Source organism: Poeciliopsis prolifica, unplaced genomic scaffold (genome assembly GCF_027474105.1).
Source record: "Poeciliopsis prolifica strain line A6 unplaced genomic scaffold, Auburn_PproV2 SCAFFOLD180, whole genome shotgun sequence".
Lineage (NCBI taxonomy): Eukaryota > Metazoa > Chordata > Actinopteri > Cyprinodontiformes > Poeciliidae > Poeciliopsis > Poeciliopsis prolifica.
This window is the reverse complement of record NW_026562555.1, coordinates 82,052-109,811: the sequence shown is the minus strand read 5'-3', so window position 1 is coordinate 109,811 and position 27,760 is coordinate 82,052. Positions and strand designations below refer to the sequence as shown.

Sequence of the window (27,760 nt, the reverse complement as noted above, 5' to 3'; positions counted from 1 at the left end):
AGTTTGACTACTCATAATTCTAATTCAAGATATCTTAAATGTATTTTTGGATAGGAAAAGTGTAGTTTTGACTAGTGAAAATGAAATTATGGATATCTTAAAAACAAATAATGACTAGACAAAATTAAAGATATCTTGAATTGTAATTTTGACTAGTCAAAATTACAATTCAAGATATCTCTAAATGAATTAGATATCTTAAATTAACATTCTGACTAGTCAAAATGACATTCCTGATATACTGAATATGTATTCTGTATAGTCCAAACGTTCCTGACTTGTGTAGCAATATGTAAGTTTAATAAAACAATGAAAAATAGAGAAAACAGAAAAAGACATTTGAAATAAACATAAAATAAAAACTTAAAACACAAAATGAAACATTTTATGTTTTAAGTGCATTCGGTTCATTGGAAATGAATAAACAGGATTTTTTTTGCAGATATCATTAGCAGTCTTATAGTTTATAAAGTTCTCCGCATTTCCAACATTGCCGAGCTCTTTCTAATTTGTGCCATTAAAGTCAACACTAACAGCAGTAAGAAATATTACCGTTAGAAGACGTGGAAAAACAAACTTAAAACTAAAAAAGTATCCATGTCAGAATGTGCAGGAAACATAAAAATCTGCAGGCAACTGTTTGAACAGCACAAAATGGCTTTCACATCATGCTTAATTCAGATATCTAAAATTGTAATTCTGACCTCTGATAATCTGTCAAATTACAGATCCAGTGACGTCATTTGAGACATCTTGAAAGGAATTTTGTCTAGTCAGAATGTAAATAAAGATATCTTAAATTGCTATTCCAGATAGTCAAAATGCATTTTTAGATATCCAGAATGTAATTACGGATAGTCAGACGAATCCGAATTTATGTTAAAATGGCTTGCCATAGTGATATGTGCTTTGACAGGCCCAAAGCGGACGTGACATTGCAAGTAACCGTGATGTACTTCCTGTGGAGGTCATTCCCGCATTCTCCACGTGGAAAACACGAACTAAGAGCATTCAGTTCGGTTCAGTGAGCAATGGCTTGTTTGGGTTTCTGTGGGGAATGGTTTCTGTCAACCTGCAGCAGCAAACTCATAGCGATCCACACCAAAGAGCCCAGGTTGGACTTGAGTTAATTGTTCTTGACTTTTTGTTGTATTAGCTCTTTATATCTCTCCGTTCTTTTTGTTGGATAGCCAAAGAAAAAGAGCTGGAGTCAGTAACAGTTTCCACAGCAAAAGGTCTAATTTATTCTTGACGACCAAATATAAAATTGTTCATCGCTGACTCCTTCATGATGTACCACAGGAAGGGTAAAGTAATCAAAGTGCATTACAGATATCTTCTTGGGAAGGCTAACCTCTGACAATAGGCTGGATTTACACACGCACCATTTCATTGACCATATGTTAACGTCGTGGGCAGACCAGCCTCTATGGACCTTCCCACGTCCACGGGTCGCGTTTCATTGGCTGATGTCCATTTTACGTAATAGCGCGGCTACCACGTGCGTGGCCGTCTCACAAACATGCTAATGTAGCGTCAGGCTAGCTGTAGACCGGCAGAAAGATTTCGCATCAACAGTCGAAGAAGGATGGTTCCAATCACCAGTGGAGAATCTGTATTTATTGGCGAAAATGCGCAACACTGTAAACAGTTAGAAATGTTATGTTATTTTCTGTACAGTAAACTAAGGTTAGAAAGGTTTTGCCTGAGGGGAGCAGCTGGGTCTACATTATTATGGTGGTTTATTATTATGGTTTTTATTATGTGTTTCTGCTGAGTCGTTTCGCAAACACTGTTAGCAAGTCAACGCTAGCAGCAGTAAGAAATTTTACCGTTAGAATAACAAACTTAAAACTAAAAAAGTATCCATGTTAGAAGTGAAAACGATGCAGTATAAATGCATCAAAAAACACCGTTAAGCTCAGCTTGTGAGCTAACATCAACCAGTTAGCACTGTGCTCCTGCTAAATGACTGATTTCTTCTACATAATATTTCAATTATGAATTTACTTAATTTAAAAAAAAGAGCTGAGTTGTTCAACTCGGACATAATTGTCTTTCTAACAAGAGAACTATGGAATCAACCAACTGAGCGAGTAATTCATTCCTTTGACGTTAAGCTAACATCTCTGTTAGCTTTTGTAGCTACCAGGCTCCCTCTACAATTCCTAAAAGCTTGCAAAATGAAATGTTAGGACTGAAAATAACAACATCAATGTAGTGAAGTTTCGCATGAACTTGTTAGAGATCCTCTGTTCATTGTTGTAGCTGATATTTGGTGAAATGATGCACTAATCGACTCAGAAATACTCTGCAGAGAATAAGTCCAAGTGGATAAATTAATAGATAAATCTATCTATCGATTTTATGAGTCTTGCATGTTTAAAGTTTCTCGCAAATATTAAGGCTTATCTCCATTTATATGCACACCCAGATTTTTGAAGTTGGATTTTACAGGAATATTAAAAGCAGTAGATATAGGACAGTCCTTTATTTCACATTTGTTGACATTTAATTTAAGCCTTTGAAAAGGTTTAAATCAATTAGAAAAGTTTTGGAATTTCATTCAGGCTGTTTATGAAGATGGTTGTGTTGTTGATTGTCGTTAAATTATCTGTGCAAAGCACAGATAATTTACCAAAGTGAGCATTTTGAATTCTCAATTTGGCAAATAGAAAGGAGCAAAAACAGAAAGGAAAGGTTGCACATCCTTGTTTTATACCTTTAATTCTACATTTTATGAATACCATGTGGAAGATGCACTGAAATGTTTGGGTTTTTTTGTCAAATGTTTTCATTACATTAATACATTTATTTCCAAGCCCAAATAAATCTAAAGCTTTGAACATAAATTTGTGTTCTATTATTTCAAAGGATTTATAAAAGTCTAAAAATACCAAACCTTTCTTTTCAACTAAGTGGTTACATTCAGTTAGGTTCAAAATAAGGCAAATATTATTTATAGAATGGTCTTTTATAAATCCAGACTGAGTGTCAGAATTAATTTGGGATATGCCTTTGGGCATAAATGTGTCAGGAGCTTGTAATTATTATTTAATACTGTTATAGATCATAAATGATCTTGTAGAGTTGGATCTTTTCTGGGTTTAGAAATGCGTGTGATAATACCTTGTATCATAGAGTGGGCATAATTTGTATTAGACAGTCATTTCCAATATTTCTGTAAACATTCCAACCACAAGGATGTAAAACCCAAAAATGTTTAAAAGTCACTTGTCAAGCCATCGCAGCCTGCTGCTTTGTCTTTGGATATAGCACCTAATGCTTTATCTAATTCTTCTGGTAATGTCTACCTCAAATATCTGTTCATAATTATCATGTAGCGGTTTACCAGCATGAGCAGGTAAAGGCGTTTTAATATGCCAAAACAGGTAGTAAGCAGCCGTGCATCGAAACGTGCTTGGCATCACCCAGGTTCACAAAGCACCAACAAAGAATCTGCCCCAATAAGGGAGAACTTAGAGAGAACTTAAATACAGGCGGGAGATAATCAACAAACTGAAACAGCTGATTGTGATTAGGGAAAATCACACACAAACAAAGGATGAACAAGAAAAAGCTAGCTGTCAAGGAGCAGATCTCGACAATAATTGTCATCAATTTCAGGAATCAAATTGAATATGATGCTGGTCCTCCCTTTGCAGCCTGAACAGCTTTAGCTCTTCCTTTATTGTCCTCAAGGTTTAGGAGTGTGTTTATGTGGATTTTTGACCATTCTTCCAGAAACGCATTTGTGAGGTCACATACTGATGTTGGACAAGAAGGTCTGGCTCTTAGACTCTGCTCTAATTCATCCCAAAGGTGATCTGTTGGGTGAGGACTCTGTGCCAACCAGTCAAGTTCAGCCTCACCAGTCTCTGCCATCCATGTCTATATGAACTGTGTGTTTTGTTCATTGGTGCAAAGTCATCTTGGAAGAGGAAGGGGCCAGCTCCAAACTGTTGCCACAAAGTTGGGAGCATGGAATTGTCCAAAATGTCTTGGTATGCTAAAGCATTCAGAGTTCCTTTCATTGGCACAAAGGGGCCAGGCCCAGCTCCTGACAAACAACCTCCACCAAACTTTACACTTGGCACAAGTGTAAAGACAATACTTTACTAAATACTTGGAAAGACAAGTATCATTTTCCTGTCAACCACCAAAGCCAGATTTGTGGGGGAAGAGCACACATGTTCAGAACACATGTTCTGTCTGAAAACAGGATTTCATGTCGTTTGTTCTCAAACCTGAAGTCATCCATCTTGTTTGTCAGCTTATTAATGGGTTCCATTGTCGAGTTGTTGTTTTCCTAATTGCGGGACACAATTACCTTGATGGTGGTGTCCATGTTTTGATGGGCATTGGAGGAGATTTTTCTTTTGGTTAACAATGACAATGAAGTCTCCTTTGCATATTCCTGGTTGACAATTGCAGAGCACATCTTAGCGCCGTTAGCTTGGCTACAGTATCAGCTTTTTCCACTTTCATATTCGGCGTTGTTCGAAATTTGGAAAATATAAGGATTTCAGTTTTAATGATTTAAATATTTTGGTGCTCAAAAACAGAGGTCTAAACTGCTATATCGGAATCAGTGAACTTATACAGGAAGCCATCTGCCCAGATTTCCATTTTTACCAGACTCCTGTTTGCAAGTCAATCGGTAGAATGTGATGAGGTGCGTGTGTGTGAGTGTGTGTGTGTGTTGTTTCAGGCTTGTAGCTGGAGGACCTTGTCTTAAATTTTCTTAACAGGAGCATTAGATTATATTTGAACACCAAGTTGGTGGCGTGCATCTATAAACTTCTTGATTCAGAAGTTTTGAAGCATGTCTGGCCTTTCAGTGCTGGCGCTTTCCAGTTTGGGTTCCCTTGATGATAGCTCCAACTTCTTCTGTTGAAATATTCATCACTGTTTATAGACTTGTTGCGACCGGGATGGTAGGAAATTCATTTTCTGGTAAGCGTAAGTTACAGCAGCTCACAGTGTTCAGGAGTCACCACACACCTTGTCACAGTAGTGATACACCCACATTGTATCTTTGTTCTCCTCCTTTGTCCAGTTATGTTTAGGAACTGCCAGGTGAGCTGGAAGGGTTTGACTGTAGTGCTTGTGTTGACCTTCACATTAAATCTCAGAAAGCACATAGTGATAGAAATAGTTTCTGTCTAACAGGGAAATTTGATTCAATTTATCTCACAACAATCTAAATCTAGAATATTTATTTATTTCTGCCTGAAGTTTCCAAAGTGGATAGAAGAAACTATGGAGCTGGTGCTGTACTGTACTGCTTTCTGCTGCCAATACTTTTAAGTGATCATCATTTTATGTGTCACTATGACAGCAATGATTCAAAATGTAAAAACATGAACATTTCTGTGCTCTTTTGCAGAGAACCATTTGTGTTTGACTGCAGCCGTGCTCAAAAGAGGATAAAAAAAGTAAAAGATGTAAATAGCAGGTAAAGAGGGTGCTTTGGATAACCAACCATGTGTACTAATATCAGAGGTGGTGCTAATTTAATAGCCTTATGTTTTCTGTCTTCAGTGACGCATCAGAGGACACCGGAAGTGACACGGTCCTTGCTTTTGCAGCGTCTTCATCTGGAAAATTGATGGCAATAACTGATGACACCAAACGACTGATCCTGTTTCAGTGTGAACCTTCATGGCGTTGCATTAGCATCAGGTAAACATTAGAAGTTTCTGTGTTAGTTAAGTCTGGACAGCGATGATCTACTCCTCTGTACGCAGCTATTTTTTTTTAGGCAGTTTGCCCCATTCTTCTTTGTTTTATCAGATAGGACAGAAACTTCAAGTGAATTATTGATATTGACATGACCTTGAGCGTCTTACTCTGTTTTAGGAGCGATCTTGTGTGGCTTAACCTTTCTGTTACTTCTGGGTATCAGATGTCAGCGTTTCACATTATTATAATCCAGCTCAATGCCTTTTGTCTTAATAAATACTGCCACCTGTTGTTCCCCTTCATTGCATGCATTCAGTGCTTTTGCACACGACCTGGGATTAATGGAAAATCCAGTGGTGACGATGTCATTTGTTCTCAAGGTCCACTAAGGTCGCTAAACTGCTTGTCCTTCCTTCTCTGCTCTTTCTACAAACAAAGCATCTTCACCTCATCAGTCAGTGCCTACATATGTTTCTGCTGTGCTTTCACATCTGACACTCCAATTGGTGGTCAAGGGACTCTTTTTTTTAATTGATTGTCCAAAGTCATTGTCAAGGTTTGTATTTTTTTTTCTAACATTTAAATTCCAACTCGGTGTTGTGGTGACCTTCTGGTTTGGCTAGTTGGCTGCTAGTGTTGTGCTCTTGTTGTTTCTTAAATAAACAACCAATGGTAGCAGTAAAGTGATACATTTCTCCGGGCTCAATCAAAGTCCCAATCAGCAAAGATGCTCCACAATTCTCCTCTTGAAGCAAGCCCTTAAAGGCGGAGGTTGCAGAGCAGCTCTGCTGTCCGTCCCTCCCACTCCCCAAGAAAATTATGGACTCTGACCATCTTCTTCATGAGAATGTTTTGGGAAAACAGAGTGTCTTCAGCCAAAGGCTTCCTCGGATTCGCTATAATACAGACTGCTATTCTGGAATTAATATGTTTAAAACGAGATGTATTTCCCTTTGGGATCAATAAAGTGTTTTTAAATTTGAATGTGTTTGAATCACCCACAGGTGGGTGATTAGGAGCACATCAACTAGTGTTCAGCCAGGGTGAAGATGAACTGCTGGTGGCGGACAAGTCTGGAGATGTTTATTCCTTTTCTGTGGTTGAACCAGAGAAGGACGGTGAGCTGAAGATGGGTCACCTTTCGATGTTGCTTGCTGTGGTAAGAATCACGTATTATGGACAATGAGGGCTTAAGATAAGTGTTTAACATTCAACCAATCTCTATAAATATGTCCACCTATCTCCATCTTGTATGAACACTTGCGTTTAATTAGTTGTTTTTTGGTGGTGACAAAAAAATTAGGTAGCTCATCATGAAAATTTGAATGCTGACTTATTTCTACTTCTATAATATTTCTATAATAAGTTTTTGTACCTCAACTACTGATTTTATATCTTTACAAGAAACTGCATAAATTAGTATGGGATCATACAATTACAGATTGATAGAGCAGTATGTTTATATATATATATATATATATATTTTTTTTTTAAACAAAGCACTGATTCATTTTTTTATTTACTTTGAGCTAAGTATTACAGAACTTATATTGTGAAACAAAGTAACAAAACTTGGTTCTCTTTATTATTTGTTTGAATATTATAAATAGATTAGAATGAAAGTGAATTGAATTACCGGTATGTAAGTTTTGAGTGGCGTTTCATAAGCATTGCCATTAGATAGAATTTTTGGGGCTTAGTTTAACGTGCATCTGGTCGTCCCCAGAACATTAAGCCTTTAAAAATGTCAGCCTCAAGCAAATTGATATACTGAATAAAAACAGAATTAAATTTGATAGCAACTTTCTTTTGGTTTGCCATCAAGGTTGAAACTTGCCTCGGCCAGCTGATTTTGCTCTGCTCTTGTCAGCTTTACTTTGAGGGTTAGTGGTTAAGTTTGAATGGGTTAAACAGGGAGTGGTGACGAACTGCTCCATTCTCTGTCTTTTAGACCATATCTGCAGATGACCGATACATCATTACAGCTGACCGTGATGAGAAGATCAGAGTGAGCCATCGCAGGTCTCCTTACAATATCCAGTCTTACTGCTTAGGGCATCACCAGTGAGTACACCTACATTAAAAAAAGTAGAACTAGCTGTACTTACTAGGATAACTAATAAAACTATTTGACTGTGTAATTTCATATGAGATTTACAGTTGTGTAGGTGGATTTCTTTTTTTTTAATTTAGAAAGACAGATATCCATCTCATTCATTAATTACAGCGTTACCTATTTAAGGTCAAACATGAGGACAGAAGCAGAGAGTCCAAATGATTTTGTCCATACTGCCTCTCTGGTATTTTCTTTTACAGACTGCTACTAATTTTAGTTGTGAACGATAACAAAATTGAACATAAGTGGGGATTGCACCACCTTAAGCTATAAAAACCAAAGAACACATATTTCACAAGTACAGTCAAATGAAGACAGATCTACTGGGTTTTACATACTCAGTCCATTTGGTCTGAAAAACCGAATGGAGAATCTGTTACAATTCAAATATTTTGATATTTCTGGACTTGCATTTGACTATTTATGCCCATTAGTGGCATTTATTTTTTATGATTTGATGGAATGCTGTTATGGTTCAAATGTTTGTAGCATTTTTGTACCTTTTTAAAATCTGCCTCATGTTCCTTCAATTTAAATGTCTTGATTCATTGTAAAAAGAAAACTCACACGTTCTTGTAAAATGTTCCTTTTGTCAACTTGGAGGGAAAAATGAATCTTTTCTATAACATAAATCTGTTCAAGCCATAAAAAACAAGATCAAGCCATTCACTGATAGTGGATGGATCTGGTTTTAGCCATTTTACTTGTGACGGCTTTCTTACTGGCTGCCAGTAGTTTTTATTGGTCCATGTCTCCAACTGTAGGTTGCCCAAGTACACCGTTTCACATTTGAATGGAATGTTTACATGAAATATATTTTCAATATGTTTATGGAACTCTTCCCAATATGGTCCCCGTTTTTTTGATATCGTCTCTGAATGCGTGGAACAAAAAATTGTGTGACGTTTTTCCAGCAAAACTCCCGCCTTGTGCTTGATCTGGTTGAGACCCACTGCAGTTCTGCCCAGCCTTCTTGTGAGATTATCACCTTAATTTCCTTTTCTTATTTCCTCTTTATGTATTCTGTATTCTCATGTTTAGATAGTTGTATGGCGTTATAGAATTTAGAGATAATTCTGCTGTCTGGGCTTAAATAGTGATAGAAATACCCCCATAAAACTTGAATGACTTTTTCTCAACACCTCTTTAAAATTTCTCTTAAAATAATGTCTCACCTGCAAGTACCTGAAAAAATAATCTTTTTCCAGGCCATGATCCTTCTGTAAGGTTTCAAAACTCTGAATATCCCTTTGTGGACAAATGAATAATAGGTAGTTAATCCTTTTGAGATCCATATCTTTAATCTATTATCATTCCAATTGAAATCCAAATCACAGGCACACCGCCTCATTATTTTGGATCTATCTCCTATTTTGCAATTTTTAGCCAATTTCAGCAGATCCTAGAAGACTCCATAACGGATAGCTTTCTCAAATCCTGAGTTGAGAAAGCTCAAATCAGGATTTGAGCTTACCTAACCCTAACCCTATCCCTAATTATCTCACTGGGACGCAGTGCCCTAAATCATAAACATAATTTTAATAATCAAGATATTGGAATTTAATCAATCATTGCAATCATAATTGTAACAAAGCTTTTGTGGGTTTTTTTAATTAACAAAGGCATTGCATGCAAAAAATTTGCATACCTTGAATGGGGCAGTGCTATACTAAATAGTATAGTAGCTACACTTTATAGTATAGTATAATTATTATACTATAAAAAGTATAATAGCTATACTTTTTCTAGATATAGTTGAGCTATAAAACGTATAGCTCAACATTTTTGAGCTATACATTGTGTCATAAGGTAATTCCCTCATCAAAAACAAACCTGTAATATTTATTTAATGATTTTATGCTTGTTGAAAAATCCTTGAATTTCCCTTGGCAGTAATTATGGTGTGCAAAACGCCTGGTCTCATCAAGCTTTGTGTTTTCCACAAAGCTCCTCATCTGAGCTGCAAGCCAAGCTTTTTCCTCATGGAGCAGTCCTGTCCTCCGACTTCCCCACTCACTTTAAGATTAGTGCCAGTGGAAATAAGTAAACGTCTGCTAAAATTGTGTGTCTGCTGAACTTATCATACAAACTACTTTTCAGTGCAACAGTCCTATGAACGATGTCAAAGGTAGAGTATTGGAAAGACCGGGAGTTTCTTAACGAGACATAGGGCCAATTTCAAGGCGTTAAATTGCAAAGTCACATTGCTTTTCTGGTTATCCATCCTTTGTCTTATGCTTATCCGGGGTCAGATCATGGGGGTAGCAGCCTAACTAAGAAGGCCCAGATTCCCTCTCCTCAGCCACTTGTTGCAACTCCTCCAGGGAATCCCTGCTACAGAGCCGAGTTGGGCCAGTGGAAACGCAGTCACTCCGAAATAGAGCCAAGCTTAGCAGCCGAGCCAGACTGCTGAAGTAGAGCCGGTGGAAAAGAGGCAATTGTCCCCCCAGGTGTTCTGGGTCTTATGTTAGGTCTCTGCCTGGTGGGACATGCTTGGAACATCTCACCAAGAGGCATCCTGAGCAAATGCCACCTCAACTGGCTCCCTTGAACTGTAGGAGCAGGGGCTCTGCTCTACTACTTAGGTCATGTTTCACATGCAGAAATCTTCTTTCTGTAATGACTGAAGGTAACATATCTACTTGACTGTGATGTAAAATTACATTATATTGATGGAAAATACTGGATACTGCTTGAACTTCATTGTTTTAGCATCTATTTTTTTAATTAAAGCCCACAACAATTGCTACTTTGCATCAGATTTACAAAAACTTTTGAACTTTAAATAATTCAATGAATGTTATCATCAAATTTGTTTGAGCTTGGATATGAATGCAAGCAAAGCAAATCTTAACTCTGTAAATCTGTTAAATTTGACATGTTTGCTCTGTGGTGGTGTGTGGAGGTGCTGTGTTAATAAAATAAAGTCGTGTCGTTCTTTCTATCAGGTTTGTCAGCACGCTAGAGATCCCAAAAAGACATCCACACTGGCTGCTGTCCGGATCAGGGGTATGTATGCATGTGTGTGTTTCCCTTTGTTAGGCTATGCACTTAGATAATCTCTTATTTGCAACACTGATAGTACATTTGGTTTTACAGACATGCACTTTCAACTGAGAGTTGTAGGAGTTATAAAAATTTGGGGTGTAAAATGCATTCGTCACTTGTTTTGGATACTTGCATTTGTTTTTTTTAAACTTGTAAAAATCTGAGACCATGGATTTAATGCTGATTTTTATCATAAAGCGCTGTAAAATTGAGCCTGTGAAATTTATATTTGCCAGGATGGAACAGTGAAGCTGTGGGAGTTTGAGTCTGGTCGCAAACTGCAAAACTGGGACCTTGGACAGCTTGAAGACAAGCTATGCTCTGATACTGCCAAAGGAAATGTAAGAAGATCAAATATTGTCTGCAAAAAAAATATGTATTGCTCATTAAATATTTTAAATCAAATACAATAGATTATCATTTATTAATGTTTTTTAAGCTACAAAGAATAAGTAAATTTTTATTTGCTAAATAATAGTTAAATGATTGTCTAATATTTTAAATCTCTGCATTCTGTCTTTTAGTTTATTTATTTTTTTAATTATATATAATTTTCTTTCTGCTTCACTATTGTGTACCACTTTTTGTTGGTCTTTCACATTAAATTCCACTACTTTTATCTAGGGCTGGGCGATATGAGAAAAATCTAACATCCTGATATATTTTTGCAAAATCATGATACACGATATATATTGGCATATTTTTAAATGAGCTCTATTTAAAACTATAGACCCCTTGCAGCATGACGTCACCCACGTAATTTCCCTGCCACACTTAAGTATATGCTCCGTATATGAAAGAAAAAGGGTAGTTGAATTATCTACATCATGACTGGATAACAAAGTCAAAAAAAGTTTTAATTAAGGAAAAAAATAAATGCGTGACAGGGAAGTATGTCAGTTGCTTGCTTGGCTTTGACAAACTTAAAATATAGATGTGCTGTGGAATAAGGTGTGTTTTGGTTCAGCTGAAAATAAAAATGCAACAAACTGACTTTACTGATCATCTCAGTAAAGCAGGTGTTTAAATTAGCTAATCAACCACCGCTGTATTAGCTTGACTAGCAATTAAAATTTTTAGATACGACTTTGTTCACTGTCACTGATCTAATATCTGCTACACATTTACAAAATCTTGGAGGCTCTATGTTGGAGATGAAAATAAATAAATGCTCTGTCTGCTCTGTGTCTCTGCTCTCAGCTCCGACACACTGAACTGTCAGCTGGTTGTAACGATCAGCCCCTCCTGTTTCAAACTCTTCTCTCATTAACATATTAGTTAGAGAGCTAAAGATGACTGAAATATTTGCTACCTTTGAGAAAAACAAAGCTAAGTCTATCAAACAATACATTCAGTTTTGCTAGTTTTGATTTCAAAGGCATAATGAGGCATTTTATCATGATTCAGCCAAAGTAAGAAAATAACAAACTGCAGTGTGATGTTTATTGTTCATGTGTTTCACCCTAATGAGCAGTGAAAGTAAATAAAAGGTTTCCATGTCTCTTGCTTTAAGTATTTACTTATTGGAGGGTTTTTTGTTTGTGCTGCAGAGCCACAGCTGGCTCCTCACTTCAGTGGCTCTAACAGAGTCTGTGCCATTCTGCACTGCTGCTGTTGCTCTTCCTAAATATTGGACTGAAGCATTGTTCTAACAATGGGGGGAGGAACTAAGGATTCATTCTTGTTTCTTAGATAAATGGCAGATATATTTCATTCTTTGTTTCTTTCGCCTTTTCACATTGATACTGTTTAAATACAAACATTTCTTTTGTGATTTGCTGAAGGGGCCAATTGCACACTTTTCTATTTTTTGGTATTTTTTGGAAAATATTCAATGTAGGAAAGTCATAAAATGGTTCCAAAACTTGTAACCTTAATTAATTGGATGTTCAATATAAATTGAACATCAGATGAATCATAATTAAACATACTGAGAAATTAAAAGCAGATTACTGCTTTTAACTTTGTAAGAACATCAGCCACATTTTTTTTTAATTAGCAAATGTTTTATCAGCATGTTGGGCTCATGTGATTTCTGCTCCAGAAAGGTGAAGGTCTCTGGACATCCTGAAGGTAAACACCAAATGGCAGTCAGGAAGATGGACACTGATGAGACATCCTGCAACTCGGAGGCTGCAGTTTACCAACATCTGAAAATACATTGGAATATAAGATGAATGTGCGGCGCCAGCATGCAAATCTGTCACTAAGTTATTTGCAACACCACCCTGGCTAAAATTGACGCATGTATATTCGGCACTACAAGTTTTATAGTAGTTGAAAACATAAATCTGCATTATCTTACCCTGCAACATCTGGGTCACCTGCTTTCCTCCAGCTACAGGCGGAAATCAGCTGTCCTTCTCGCCACATTTGCAGCATTCCTCCTGCTGGGCCTTTCCTAGAAATCTAAGGAATGTGTCCATGGCGCCCCCTAAAAATCTTTCAACAAAAATTAGGCCCAAGCCATTCTTTGACCAACAATCATAAAATTCGGTACACGTGTCTTGACAGGACTTAAAAAAAGTTTCTTGGAGTTGTGGCCCAAACCCAACAGGAAGTCGGCCATTTTGGATCGAAGCAGTTATTATATATTTTTTGTATATGTTGTAACTCCTCCTACAAGTTGTGCGATTCAGATTTCAGAATCACTCAGCACAGTCTTGATGCAGTGAAGGTCAATAGTTATCAAAATCTTTTTTGTATATGAAAGCATGCGGGTGTAGAAAAGTCTCAAAATCTGCCAATTCATCATGTAAACACCAGTAACTTCCACACCCAAGATCACAGTTTTATCATGCCTTTTATCTCAGTACTGACCAACACTGATGACTTTCAGACGGTTCATTAGTGGCATCACATGAGCCTCACCTCTTTTGAACATAAAGTCACCTGTTTTTTTTCCAGTTCTCTTCCCTTTTCTCTATCATTCATCAAATTTTGGACATGTATTTAATGACAGAACTAAATTCTTCTGTCAACACTGGCTGGTGTCTGAACCATGTGGGTGTGGCTGAATGGCGAATTCCAATTCCTTGCCTTTTACACGCCGCTGATTTTAAATCACACGTGCATCATCCAATTTGAACCAAACTGGATGCGAGTCATCTTCGTTAACCTCTAACGATGCCAAGCGGATTATTTTGGAATTTTGAGATCAATGCGCCCCCTACGTTATTGGAACAGTTATAGCTCCATGATACATTAATCAAGTTGCACCAGATTTTTCAGGCAGCACATTAATGACATCACTAAGAGAAAATACAGAAGATTGTTGGGTCACTCATCTTGCTTCTCCCTCTATGTTGTGAAATATTAAAACCATATCCACTAAGCATAGATAACTGCGGCGCTGAGCTGTGTCGGCCGCCAATGCTGCTTGCAGCTTTAATTTCTATTGATATTGATATCATTATTGTTTTGTATCAGTGACCATAAAATGGAAAATAAATGAAAAGGGCGATGTTTGCATGTCGTTAAGTTTCTGAAATATTTGTTTTTAATGAAAGATTGCTGCTTCTTTTTCTGTCGGTATACTATCAGTTCAGTCTTTAAATCTGTCTTTATTTTCCAGAACACAGCTGTGTTTCGTATCTGCAGTTCCCCAGGTGGCCATGATGTAGCTGTGTTGTGTGACGGGTGAGTGCCGGGTCCCTGGAAATCTGTTTTCTACTCACACATGCATACACAAGTGTGTCTTTCTACCTTTACAGGGCTTTGCATTGACTTTAACTCCTATTTCATTCATTTCTACAGGCTGACCCTTAAACTAACCCTAACCGTTAACATGTTTGAATTTCCTACTCCACCAAGCTGCAGTAGTGCTGGGCAGGAATTGTGCAGGGTGCAGTGGCGTAGATATAAGTTTAGGATGGACAAGTCTATCCAATCCACCATATTACGCTGGAATACGTTTCTCTAAGGATTATTTACTGCTATGAAGTCTCATGCCATACAAATAGTAAAAGTTCATAAATGCATCCTATGAGAAACGAAAATGCAGTTCTGGGGTAATTTATTATTCAACCATATTTTTATAATGAATGTTGTCGTCTCCAAAGCAAGGGTTATATGCATGTCAGGTTCAAGATTTCTTTATTCTTATGTCCTGCCCCTCTTTCTTCTCCTAAAGAATTGTTGCATGTCGTATAGAAATTCTGGAGGAAGTTTGCAGCTGACATGACTGTTGAAAATGGAAAATAATTTTTCTTTGTAGCATTTACAGTCAATGTTATGGATTTTGTTGTGGCAGTGATAAGTAATCAAGTGTTTCTTTCAAATCTGCAGCTTATTACCCCAAATCAATAATAAAAGTGTTGGAATAGCAAAACAAAGCCTGGTAAATTTATGAGCTCTGGGTTACCCCAAACCCCTTGAAAGGGCTCAGATTTATGCTGTAAACTAGCTTAATTCAAATACAAAATTTACCATTTGCCATATTCATCACTATTCAATTGTATCCAAAATTACATTATTTTTGTTACATTGTGTGAAGTCTACATGATTTTTTCTTTACATTCCTTCACAATCTTGTACACCAAAAGCTGAAAAAGGTTTTTTAACAGTACAAAGTCAATTCTGGAACTTGAAGGATATAGACTAGAACAGGGGCGTCAACATCCAGTCCTGGGCCGGTGTCCTGCAACATTTAGATGTGCCTGAATAGAATAATTAGATCACTAGCAAGGCTCTGGAGAACTGATCTACACAAGGAGGAGGTAATTAAGCCATTTCATTCCTGTGTTTTGTACCTGTGGCACATTGAAAAACTGCAGGGCAGCGGCTCTCCAGGACTGGAGTTTGACACCCCTGGACTAGAAGTTCTGTATCTTCCCTAACCATGAACACAAGCAAAGGACCCCTACCACACTGTTCCTGAAGCACAGTTCGGACTGTCTGAACACTGGTTGCATCCTTTTATTCAACCCACTGGTGAAAATTTCAAACTTCTGAGCCTGTGGTTAGGGTTGTATGAAAGTGGACAAGCCACAGGATTGATTTGTTGCAGCAACAGACCTGCAGCTTCAAATGTCACATTACAAATCAGTTTTTTTGGAACATGTTTGTAGAGACCAAGACAGACAACAATGACAGAATTTAAGCCAAGCAATGTTTCTTGCAAAAGCACATATTGCCCAATTAGTAAGAGTCTTTTATGATTTTGACATTTGGTATGTGTTCTCAGACTGATGCACGTTTACCTTTTCACCTTGGAGCAAACCAGTGATGAGAAGCTGAGATTTCACAGTAAACTCCACTTTTTCCACCGCCCCATGGACATAGGCTTTGACATGAAAGGACAGCTTTGGGTGCTATTGGACTCCAGTGATGTTCCACTCCAAATCCACACATTCAGAAAAAACTCCTGGGAGGTATGGTTGGACTCAATCTTACACACATCTAGATAAACAAATTAATAATCTTATTTTTAATATCTATTCTTCTTCTGAATGTTTATTTTATTGTTTTAATAGCAGTGAATTATGGAGTGAGGTTGTGAACCAGTCAAAGGATTGGTATTTATTTCTTATTTTGTCCAATCAGAGTTGTTGCATCGATAAGAAGCTTTTCATCAGTTTGGAAAGCAAATAATAAAGTTCAAACTTTGCATTTCATCTCCTGCTCGATCAAGAAATGCACAAGTTTGTACAACTTTGTTGCTCTTTTGACCTTTAACTGCAACAATAGAAAAAAAACAGCGTGATCATCATGACCAGCCCTGATATGCCCACATGTCTGCGTGGTTACAGCTGAGAAGTTGACATGAGAGCTTGTTCTCCGTTGGGTTTGTTCTGAAGAAGCTTTTGGTGACACGCATTGTATTCCAAATGACACCTGCAGTCTTTCCTTGTGTGACCAAACAAATCCCCTTTTGTTTAATGAAAGTCAACTGTTTTTAAAGGAAAATTTAAAAAGAATATGAAGTAAGATTTGTAGTTTTTCACATTATGTTTGCTTCTTTTTAAAAAAAAAAAAAAAAAAGCAGATAACTAGCTGTTTGTTTTATCACTGACCACCTTCCAGTTTTTATTGTATATGACAATAATTGACTCATGTAAATATGGAAATACCCAAAACAAAAGCGAATTAGGAGTGAGGAGGCAGATTTAGGGTACCCTAAGCCTAATTGTTTGTAAAAATGAGTTAATGGCATTAAGAATGGAATGAAAAGTATAATAAAAAAGATGTAAAGGCATAAAATCAATTTATATATTTACTTCATTATACATTAAGCACTGACCTATTAAGAATATAAAAAGACAGGTATATAAAAATAATCCATAGTTAACCAAAGGTCTGAGAAATGCCTGTAAAAGAAAGACCTACTATACAGAACATATCTAAAACAGAGAACAGAACATGCACCAGATATTTTATTCTTGTGTCTTCTATAATTAATTTGTATAATAAGATTACAATAAAAGGATTATTATAAAAATAAGTTAGAGGAGAATAAAAACAATAAGGGAATCTGGAATGCATTAAAACATCATGCCAGACATACGTTACCAAACTATTTCCTCATATGATATTGAAAACTATATTGGCAAATAACTAATCAGTTTTTAGTAGAGACCAACTTTAGAGGTCGGTCTTGAGTTAGTGAAAAGTATCTCACACCCAAGGTTGAATGAAGATTTGGAAGTAGTTACAGAAAGGAATCACCACTCAATGTTTAGAAATGCTTTCAATTCAACTTTGTACATTTCCCAATCTGATGAAAAGTCATCCCAGTACTCAAAACTGACTAAACACAGCTTTGCAAACCACAGACCTGTCTCATTTTTGCTGCAATTTTCAAAACATTTTAGAAAAACTCTAACCAATTAGAAATCTTTCTGGATAAATATAAAATACTGAGAGTCAATATGGCTTTTGGGTAAATAGACAATACCGCATTAGACATATACAGACCACTTTTTTCAGTAACGAGTAATCTAACGCATTGCTATTTCAAATCCAGTAGTCAGACTACAGTTACTTTTCGAAACCACTTTGCGTTACTGTCTTCTTTTGTTATTTAATTGCATTTCTTGTATGTGTCTTGTTGAGTTACTGACGTCTTTATGCGACAAAATCAGTAACAGGAATGTAAACAATGGAGGGAAATGTGCATTGTGATGGTAGAAAAGATTTTGAGTTTTTGCCGCCAAGTCCGATCATTCAAAGCGGCTTTGGGCTTTTTTTTAAGTCTTTTTCAAATGAATGAGTTGCAGGTTGTGCCCTTTTGGGCTCGTTTTTAAACGTGGGCTTGGAAATCACAGAATTTGTCTGTTATTAAGGTACTTTTAGTCAGGCTCTCCCTGTCCATCATTTCTCAGATGATCCGTCCTGCTGTGTCTTTGTTAATGTCAAGTTAATATGTCACCTGTGAATGACGTCGAACCATCCAGAAAATTGAAAACATCGAGATTAATCTGAACAGCGCAATAAACGTGAAAACAGCCACGAATGAACGAGTGCGTAAAGTTGAGCAACTGAATGCCATTATAATTATTAACAGTTATATAAGTGTCACAAATCTGTGAAGCAGCCATCAGAGTTGTGGAGCGGCAGGACGAGATCTGTGAGCACAGGACCGTAACACACAACCTGGAGGCTGGGGGCAGGATGGGGGCTTTAAAATCTTTAAAATCAACAGTGGGACACAAAAACACGCACAAATTACTTACGTTTTTTTTGTACTGTTGTAACCATTAAAAAAGATTCTCTTTAGTTCAACCTCATGGGTGGAGATACATTGTTGATGCTACCATTATAAAATAACTTGCAATCAAGTATTGGGAAAGATCAATATCATTTTCACAGGTGGTGTTGTTAGCAGCTGCTGAAAGTAACTAAAAAAGTTACTTTTAATGTAACTATGTGACTTTCCAAATCAAATAATCAGTAATCTAAGTTACTTTTTCAAGGAGTAATCAATAATCTGATTTAAGTTACTTTTTCAAAGTAACATACCATCACTGGTCATATATTATTCAGTAAACTAGAAAAATATTGAATCAGGGCCCTGGCATTAGATTGTGTAAAGAGTTAAGAGTTTCTATAGCAGGGCAATCACTGTCCAGAATATCTGACCCCAAATTGTTTTTGTTATGTTAATGAAATGTATAATGTATTGAAATGACTAATATTAGTTAATTTTGCAGGTGACACAAATATTTTTGCCATCACCTATTATTAACTGGAATCAGTTAGGGTTAGGGTCAGCTATTTGTACAGCTCATTTCAGCAGCAAGGCATTTCAAAGTGCTTTACATCATAAACACAAAGTCATGCATCATAGAATAAACGATACATTGTTCCATATTACATTTCAAATACAATTCTAAACAGGTGTGTTTTTAGTTGAGATTTAAAGGAAGTCAGGGTTTCTGCTGTTTTACAGTTTTCTGGAAGTTTGTTCCAAATTTTGGTGCATAGATGCTGAAAGCTGTTTCTCCTCTCTTGGTTCTGGTTCTGGGGATGCAGAGCAGAACCAGAACCAGAACCTGAGAGTCTGGAAGGTTGATACAACAACAGCAGATCTTTGATGTATTGTGGTGCTAAACCGTTCAGTGATTTATAAACTAACAACAGTATTTTAAAGTCTATTCTTTGAGCTACAGGGAGCCAGTGGAGGGACTTTAAAACTGCTGTTATGTCTCTATCTTCCTGGTTTTAGTGAGGACAGGAGCAGCAGCTTCTGGATCAGCTGCAGCTGGAGGATTGATTTGTTGGACAGGCCTGTGAAGACGCTGTTGCAATAATCAATGCGACTAAAGATAAACACATGGATGAGTTTCACTAGATCTCCAAACTTCTCCCAAAATTGTTCACCAACTGAAATTTTCGGATTACAGTGGAATCATAAATGGCCGAGGCCAAACTGCTCTGGAGAACAAAACGTTATAACTTTCATATAAAAAGGTCAATTGGCTCCAAACTTGGAATGAGTGATGTGGTCATAGTCTGATGTCATCTAAGCGCTGCCCTCTCAGAACAGGAAGTGATTTATTTATTTATTTTAATTTTTTTACTTGGAAAGTTCAATCTCTGACACCCTTAACCTAATCAATATAATCTTGTGGAAAACTAGTTGGTGTCACTTGCTTTGAAGCACAAAGAATGGCACAGGTGACGCCGGTGCCATACATTTGGCTCTTAATTCCAGATATTTCACCCGAGCAGCACCAAACTCACTGTGATTGAGCCTTGTCCACCCCCCAACAGGAATGCAGTCCAATATTTGGTGGCTGTGGCTTATTTCCTCCACGGTGACCCCTAGAAATCTTTTTTTTTTAAATACCAAAAGCCATGCCTTTAAAGGTTAACATGAAATTTGGTACACTTGTATATTTTTAAAGGCCATAAAAAAGCGTCTCTGGGAGTCATGGTCTAAACCCAACAGGAAGTTAGTCATTTTGGATCGTCCTACAGCTTGGAGATCAAAATCAGTCATCATAGTCTTGAGGCAGTGAAGGTCAAAAGTTATCAAATTACTTTTTTTAACATCAAAGTGTTTGGCCGTGGCCAAGCTTGAAATCTCGAGGCGGGTCGTGGTCCGGTCCGGACCGGACCACGGACCGGACCGGACCACGAACGCTCACCGTGGTTGGTGAGCGTGACGTGACAATTGGATGATGCAGGTGAGACTGAAGAGTCTTTCAGTTTGAATTTGCACCAAGGCTTCATTTCCATATCCACCATTATCTCTGTGTTATCCCAGTGTGTTTCTGACTGCCTGCTAACTTGGCGTTGGCTTCCTCTACTCGAACTCATACACACCTGAATCTAATTCCCCTTCCTTCTCCACTGCTCAATCTGCTCCAGTGGTCGAAATTTGTGTGGTAATTATTATATCAGTTAGTTTGACACATTTTACGTGCTGTTTCGCTTTTTGTTTTCATAAACAAAAAGCCCCTCACTTTTCACAGACTCCAGTTAGTTGAAATGGTGCTATTTATAACCTTGGAGAGGACAAGAGGAGAAGGCCAAGGAGGACTGAGGAATTTCATTGGATAAGCCCAATTTCCATCAAGAAAATCAACTAATTGGCTGTCGCAGTTGATACAAATTATATTTAATATACCTTTTTTTTTTTAGGGCCACCAGAAATGAACAATATGTGCATCAGTCTGTACTCCAGATAGTCAGTCAAACTGAATTATATTTTTTTTCTGCTGAAATTGTCAACCCACCATGGTGGCGGGCGCTTTGCTCCACACCACTTTATACTTTTACCTGCATTTGGCCAGTAGTGAGTGCTAATTTCCACCCGAGTACAGTCATTGTACTATGTGTGTACCTCTGATTTTAACTAAGCTAAAACAATTATTTTCCATTTCACCTGTTTAGAAAAATATAAATGTTGCTAATGCCATCTATTTCAAAACAGGCAGCTTACAAATTTGTTCTTCTTCTTCTAGTGTGACACTGAGAACAACAACCTCAGAAGAGTGACTGATATCATCAGAACGCAAAGGGGCACACCTGACAGTAAGTCCAACCTCTAACAATAGTGTGGCTAAGAAGAAGAAACAAATTTATTAACACCCTGGGACAGAGTCTGTCAAATCTGCTTTTAGTGATTCTGGCTTTCTGGTTCTGGTCATAGCTCTTGTGACAGCAGGTTGTCACTGTATGTGTGAAACTGGATTGCTATATCAGCACAGATGGTCTTGTCATTTGTCTTTGCTAAGAAAAGAAAATAGTCTGTTTCATGTTAAAGAGGACAGGTTTGATTCTAATAAGTTCTTGGTTGGGAAAGTTAGACAAAAGCCCCTTTTGTACTCAGGACCAGGCCACCTGGGTTCAAACCTGGTTTCTGTGTTTGAGTATATATAATTTTACAACTTCCTGGTCTGCATGAACCTGAAGGTACACCCGATGATGCTTAATCAGATTTCTTGGTTTCAATGTTGATCTGACTGCTACACTGCAGTCTGGATTTACAAGCACCACTTCAGACTAAGTTTTGGTATCAGGGAGCATTTTTCTTGCTCCCTGATCAAAAGGGGCCAAGACTCTAACAGGGGGTTTTCCAAGCAGGGGAATTTCTGCAAGATGGCTCAGGAGCACCAAGCACAAGTCCAGGTCATACATAGATAATTTAGGCTGCATTCACACTGCAGCCTGGAGTGACCCAATTCCAATTTTTTGTCAAATCCAATTTTTTTGCCAGGGCCATTCGCACTGCCGCACATATGTGACTTGTATGTCTTCTGCAGTCTGAACAAGCAAACAACCTGAAAGTGTCCTGCATGCACAGGAGAGGGCGCAATAGCGTCAGCGCTCTCAGTGTTCTGCCAACCACCATCAAAGGAAGATGTGCTCAGTGTTTGTGGAAGTAAACATGGAGGCTAATGGTGAAGCATAGCTTCCATATTTCAGGTTGTTGTCCGACCGGAGCAGCATGTCAACAATTTAATCCTCATTATAGTCTGGTTGTTGCTTTTCTTCCTGCTTGCGTGTATCAGGATGCAGAATAGTGACATATGTCAAATATCAGTGATGTTCAGTTCGGATGAATGCGACCTGAACTTTAGGTCGCATTTTGAATCGGATACATTTTGGATACCCTCGTGGCCTGGGTCACATTCGAAAACAATCTGACCTGTTCTGTTCAGACTGTCATGAAAAGATCAAATACAGGTCCCATTACGTCAAAAACATTAGAATTGGGTCTCTTCAGCCTGCAGTGTGAACGCAGCCTTAGTTAATTTAGTTAGTGTAAAGCTGAAATCTTTTTTTTTTCTTTGCTGAAAAGCAGGTACGGAAGCAGCCGAACAATACGGAATGAATAAGTGTCCATCGTCTCTGGAGAGACTGCCTCTGATGGTTCAGCAGGAATTTTGAGACAAGACTCATCTCAATGCAAACACAAGCAGGGCTGGAAGTCAGGCTTAGTCCACAGTGGTTGGGGAAGGTTGGGCCTTGCAGTGTTAAAAGGCCTAAAGATTAGACCCGAGCATCAAGCACCAGCTGTTTTATGGCAGCAGAGTAACACTTTATCAAATTTTCCATGTCAACTTGCAAATAATTACATTTGAATTTTTATTTTTTGTATGATTATAGGTGTTGCTTAAAGAACAGGTTTAAAATCTTTGTAGCTCCTCATTACCAGCTGCGTCCTGTGTGGTATCTTGAAATGCTTTTCCACTAGAGCACCTTCAATTGGTCCGTCTTGCCAAATTCATTTTCCATCAGCAGGTCCGGCGTCAGGTTTTTCAGATTTTCACACCTACTTCAAGATTAGAATTCGCAGGACCAGAAGTGACCTGACAGCAACCGCATTCACAGATTGACTTGTGATTCACATCACTGAAGACTCCAAACTTATAATTTAACTGTGGACTGTGGTTAAACGTGCTGTCTGCTATAAGAGAGCTACTCTGTATAGAGGAGTGTAATTATGAGTTTAATCACACTCAGCGCCAGGAACACTTTACGTTTTGGAGCAGAATGACTGATTTAGCAGAGTAGCAGCTCGTCTCTCTGAAGAACTGACAGAAAGCTGACCCCAACTGAACCATTTATCTTTTTATTACTGTCAGAGCTGCAGTTTAGTGGAGACAGTGTGAAACACCTGAACTAAATAATATTAGCTTGTGATGTGAATTTTATTAGGCCCAAGCAGCAAACGCTACAAAGTCCTATTGTTTTTATACTGTTTATTATTTTTCCTTCTAATTAAAAAACAAAACAAAAAAAGTTCAGATGGGGATATTTGTTTACGTCTTTTGACCTAAATCTAAAAGCTTGCACATTTGGAAAAAAATAAAATACCAGAATGTCATTATATTTATATGTATAGCAAAATAATCAGCAGTCTTTATCATTATGTTTGGGCTCCTAATTAATTCCTATAAGACAAAATGAAATGTCTGGGTTCATTTGAATCCATCAGAACCAGAACCTGAAGGTTCTCCATTGCTGAGTGCTGCTGCAAACATCAGCAGAGAGTTGAGCGCAGCTGCTGCCGCTCACGTCCCACCGACGGTAGTGAGGACCAGAGAATAATGGAAAAGCTCACTACCTGCAGTAGAACCGAACCGAGCCGAGCCGAGCCGAACCGAGCCGCACATCAACTAGTTAGAGAGCCACTTGCTACTCAAAGAGCAACTTTAGTTTGTTTCCAAAGCCTGGTCCTTACGGCTCAATGTTTCACGTGATTGCAGTTCAGCAAAAGATTATTAATCAGTCTTCAATTGAAATGATGTGTTCCAAAGCAGGAAAATATATATAATGTACAGTCCAGGTTGCCTTGAAGAGCAGAGTTTGAAAAACAACTCTTAAAAAGCCAAGCTTGCATGAATCCTGATCAGACGTTTCAAGTCATTTGTGGAAATAGCTGCAATGACTCGGGTTTAGTTTATCCTGTAAAATTGCATTTCACTGACACATGCTCTATTTTTCATGACAGATTTCACAAGTGTCACAAACCACTTTGAGCACCTGTATAAAGTGAGCTTTGACAACGTGTCAGTGTATCTGCAGAAAAAGCAGCAGCGGATTGAAGAGCATCAGCTGAAGAGGACAAAAGCTCAGAAAGTAAAATGCAACAAGAAGTCAAAGAAGAAACCTGATGAAGTTTTGAGTCAGCCTTCTACTGAAGTCAAGAGTAAAGAGAATCATTCAGGTTTTGTACTTTGAATGTGTGCACCTTGCCAGTTTGATTCAGTGGTTTATTTTTACTATTTAACATTAAACAAAATTAAACCTTTTTTCTGTTTGGCATAGTCATTGAAAGAAACCTGTTAGCCAGTATTAGCCACACACATTCTGTTTAATCATTATTGTATGTTTGGTGCATTTAATTGCATTTCATTTCACTCTGGGAATAATAAAGGATATTTTATTTTAAACATTTCTATGTCAAACCTCGATTCTATAATGATGCCACACTCTAAAACTTAAAAGTTCATTGGAACCAAACCAGAGTTCAGGTAAACGAGGTTTGTAGGTGAACCAGAATAAGCTTAGCATTCACACCTCCCCAAAAGAACCAGACATTCTAGTCAAATGATTTAGAACAAAATACGTTCAGGATGGAAACAAAAAAGACTCAGGTCATGCAAGATTTGGATGACAGCAGAAATGTCCTCTGACAGGAAGTCCAGGAATTTTTCAATGTCAGGTCCCAGCAGAAAACGGTCTTGGACTTGGTTGAGGGGGTTATGTCTTTGAAACTCCAGAAGACCAAGAAGGATAAGTGGATAACACCCGTGGATAACGTGGTGTTGGAATTGGAGCAGTTCATGGGGAAGAAGAACGTGTTCATCACCGGTCTGCTCGTTAAAACTCGCTCGTACTCTTATAGCGGAGTTTTACGAGCCCACAGATGATCATTTATGGAATTCCATCGAGCAACAGGTGGCTTCTTTTCTATTAGCCAGAGAAATAGAGGTTGGCAGTAGAACCCTGTCATCCTCTTGGACGGAACAGCAGTAACATACCAGCTATCTATCACTATGAGGTTTATCAGCAGAAAATGGAAACTTGTTAATGTAAGGGAAGAAGTTGAGAGGTTCAGATGTTTCATGAACCGCTGGTCCTTTTTGTCTGTGTTCCATTTGGTCAGAACTCGGACAAAATGAACATCGCTAGGAAAGCTTGATTCCTGAAGAAACAAGAAGATCCAGGCTTCATGGACTGGAGGAGGCAACGGGTTTTAGTCAGAGACATGAAGGAGCTGGAGAGATTTAACTGATTACTAGCCCTACTGGAGGTGAAATAGTATGAACTCTTTACTGTCTGAATGACTTTTCACACTAATATTTCATCAGCAGCACTGATAATCTTTTACGATGGTGAACTATGATGAATAGAATTGAAATTACTTAAGACAGACATCGTACAAATGTCAGGAAAGAGGATGAAATTGATCTGGTTAACAACTTCAATTATCACACTCAACAACTGCCACTATTACTCAGAGGATCAGTACAATGTGACATTTTAACCCTAACTTCAACAAAATCAAGTATCTGACCCAGATCAAACATTTAGTGTTACTGCCATCTCTGAAATGTGGATATGTACCAAAAGAGAGCTGACTTTGATCTAGACAGATATAGTTGAACTGTATAAATCGAGATGAGAAGGCTGGTGGAGGGGCAGCCATGTAGAATGGTGGAAAAAATGAGTGATGAATGATACTGTATAATGGATAACAGTAGAACTTTACATGGAAAAGAAAAAAATCTAATTATAAGTTATATAAGGAGAGAGATTAATTAAATTTAATTAGTAATGCAGCTTTAACTTAAAAGGTAGAATTTGTTTGTGGGGATTTTAATATTGATTTGCTAAACCCAAATAATCACAAACCCTTAGAGAAAGAAGCTCAGTCATCCAGGAGGGACTCAGAGTAGAGCCGCTGCTCCTCCACATCGAGAGGAGCCAGTTGAGGCTCGGCCATCTGGTCAGGATGCCTCCTGGACGCCTCCCTGGTGAGATGTTTCGGACGCGTCCCACCGGGAGGAAGCGCCGGGGAAGACCCAGGACACGCTGGAGGGACTATGTCTCCCGGCTGGCCTGGGAACGCCTCTGGATTCCCCCGGAGGAGCTGGAGGAAGTGGCTGGGGAGAGGGAAGTCTGGACCTCCCCAAACGACCCGACCCCGGATAAGTGGAAGAAAATGAATGGATGGATGGATGGACAGTACTTTTTAGTATAAATCCAACTGTTATGTGTAGGCTGTGAGATTTTAGATGATTGGTTAAAAACAAAAACTGCTTCATGAAGACCAAAAAACAACAACAGACAGGTTGTTGTCTTAACCCTTTTCAGGTAGAAGAAAAGCTATGGACAAGTTCAGAACAAGGAAGATCATTAAACAATATTGAAAGTTTTTGAGCGTCTCACTTAGCATTAATCAGTGGAGCAGTGAGAGGTCATTCTTGAGAAGTTGCAAAAATCCACAGCTCAGATGGATACTTTGACATCCATACTGTAGTACATGGTGGTGGCTGCACAGTGATGAAAACTGCTGGGAAGATAGATGACACTATGACAGGAAAATACTGGAAGAAAGATTGGAACAGTTGTTTAAGGACACTGACGTTAAAGTTACAACCAGTTGCAAAAAATGCTTTACATCGAACAACATGTTGCAACAAAAGGTGTTTCTGCATTGTATTGACTCAGTGGGTATTAATTTTACCCACTGTCTGCTAAGGACCTTGAAGTGCTCGCAAATCACTGAAATCTTTAAATACTTGAGATGCCTTTAAAAACTAACTTCTAATTTTAATTGCACAACCAGCAAATGCACCATAATGTAAAATACAGCAACAAAACTTAGTTGCGTTTAGGAGAGGAAAACAACGTTGATCAGGTTATTGTTGTATTTATATGGAAGAGCAGAGTGGCCGAAGTCGAGGCAAATTCTGCCCAAGTGACTTTTATGTTTGCTATACAATCTGTGTCATCTTACTTTATTTGAAAACTTGTTCACATCTGGTTGAACTTTCTGTTACATTATCAATACAAAATTCCAATATATTTGCTTGAAAATATTATTTTTTGTTTGTTTTCCAAAAACATTCTAATATTACGTGGCCCTCTAGGGGACATGAGGATTTTTTTTTCTTTTGCGTTCCCTGGCAATACCATACTGATCAGTTATGCTGCATAACTGAATACTGCAAGCCTTTTTTTACAGTGGCTGCTGTACTTTCTTCTTTAATACAAGGTTATGTGAGGTTTTTCCTTAAATATTAATACCTCTTTGTGAAATATCTATTGCTGGGTAATCAGTCGTCTTACAGTTTTGATTGTGTCTCTGTTTGTAGTCTGAATGGTTTAAAGGGCCATTTTCATGTTTAGTTCCATCTCAACCTTAACAGACAAAAACATGCAGTGAATAAATCGATTTTAATGAGTTTTTTGCACCAAACTTCATAATAATAAACACATTTTTTATTA

At 37.9% G+C, this 27,760-nt stretch overlaps 1 protein-coding gene across 1 annotated transcript; it reads left to right on the top strand.

Annotated features, from left to right (window-relative positions):
• Positions 1 to 972: 972 nt before the first annotated feature.
• LOC129356597 (tRNA (guanine-N(7)-)-methyltransferase non-catalytic subunit wdr4-like) lies at positions 973 to 24,698 on the top strand. The gene is given in 12 exon segments (XM_055026170.1): positions 973 to 1,114; positions 5,390 to 5,458; positions 5,545 to 5,685; positions 6,690 to 6,710; positions 6,712 to 6,844; positions 7,637 to 7,749; positions 10,750 to 10,810; positions 11,086 to 11,190; positions 14,424 to 14,488; positions 16,035 to 16,221; positions 21,259 to 21,328; positions 24,255 to 24,698. Coding segments are annotated over 12 exon segments (1,278 nt in total). The 5' UTR covers positions 973 to 1,031; the 3' UTR covers positions 24,485 to 24,698.
• Positions 24,699 to 27,760: the final 3,062 nt, after the last annotated feature.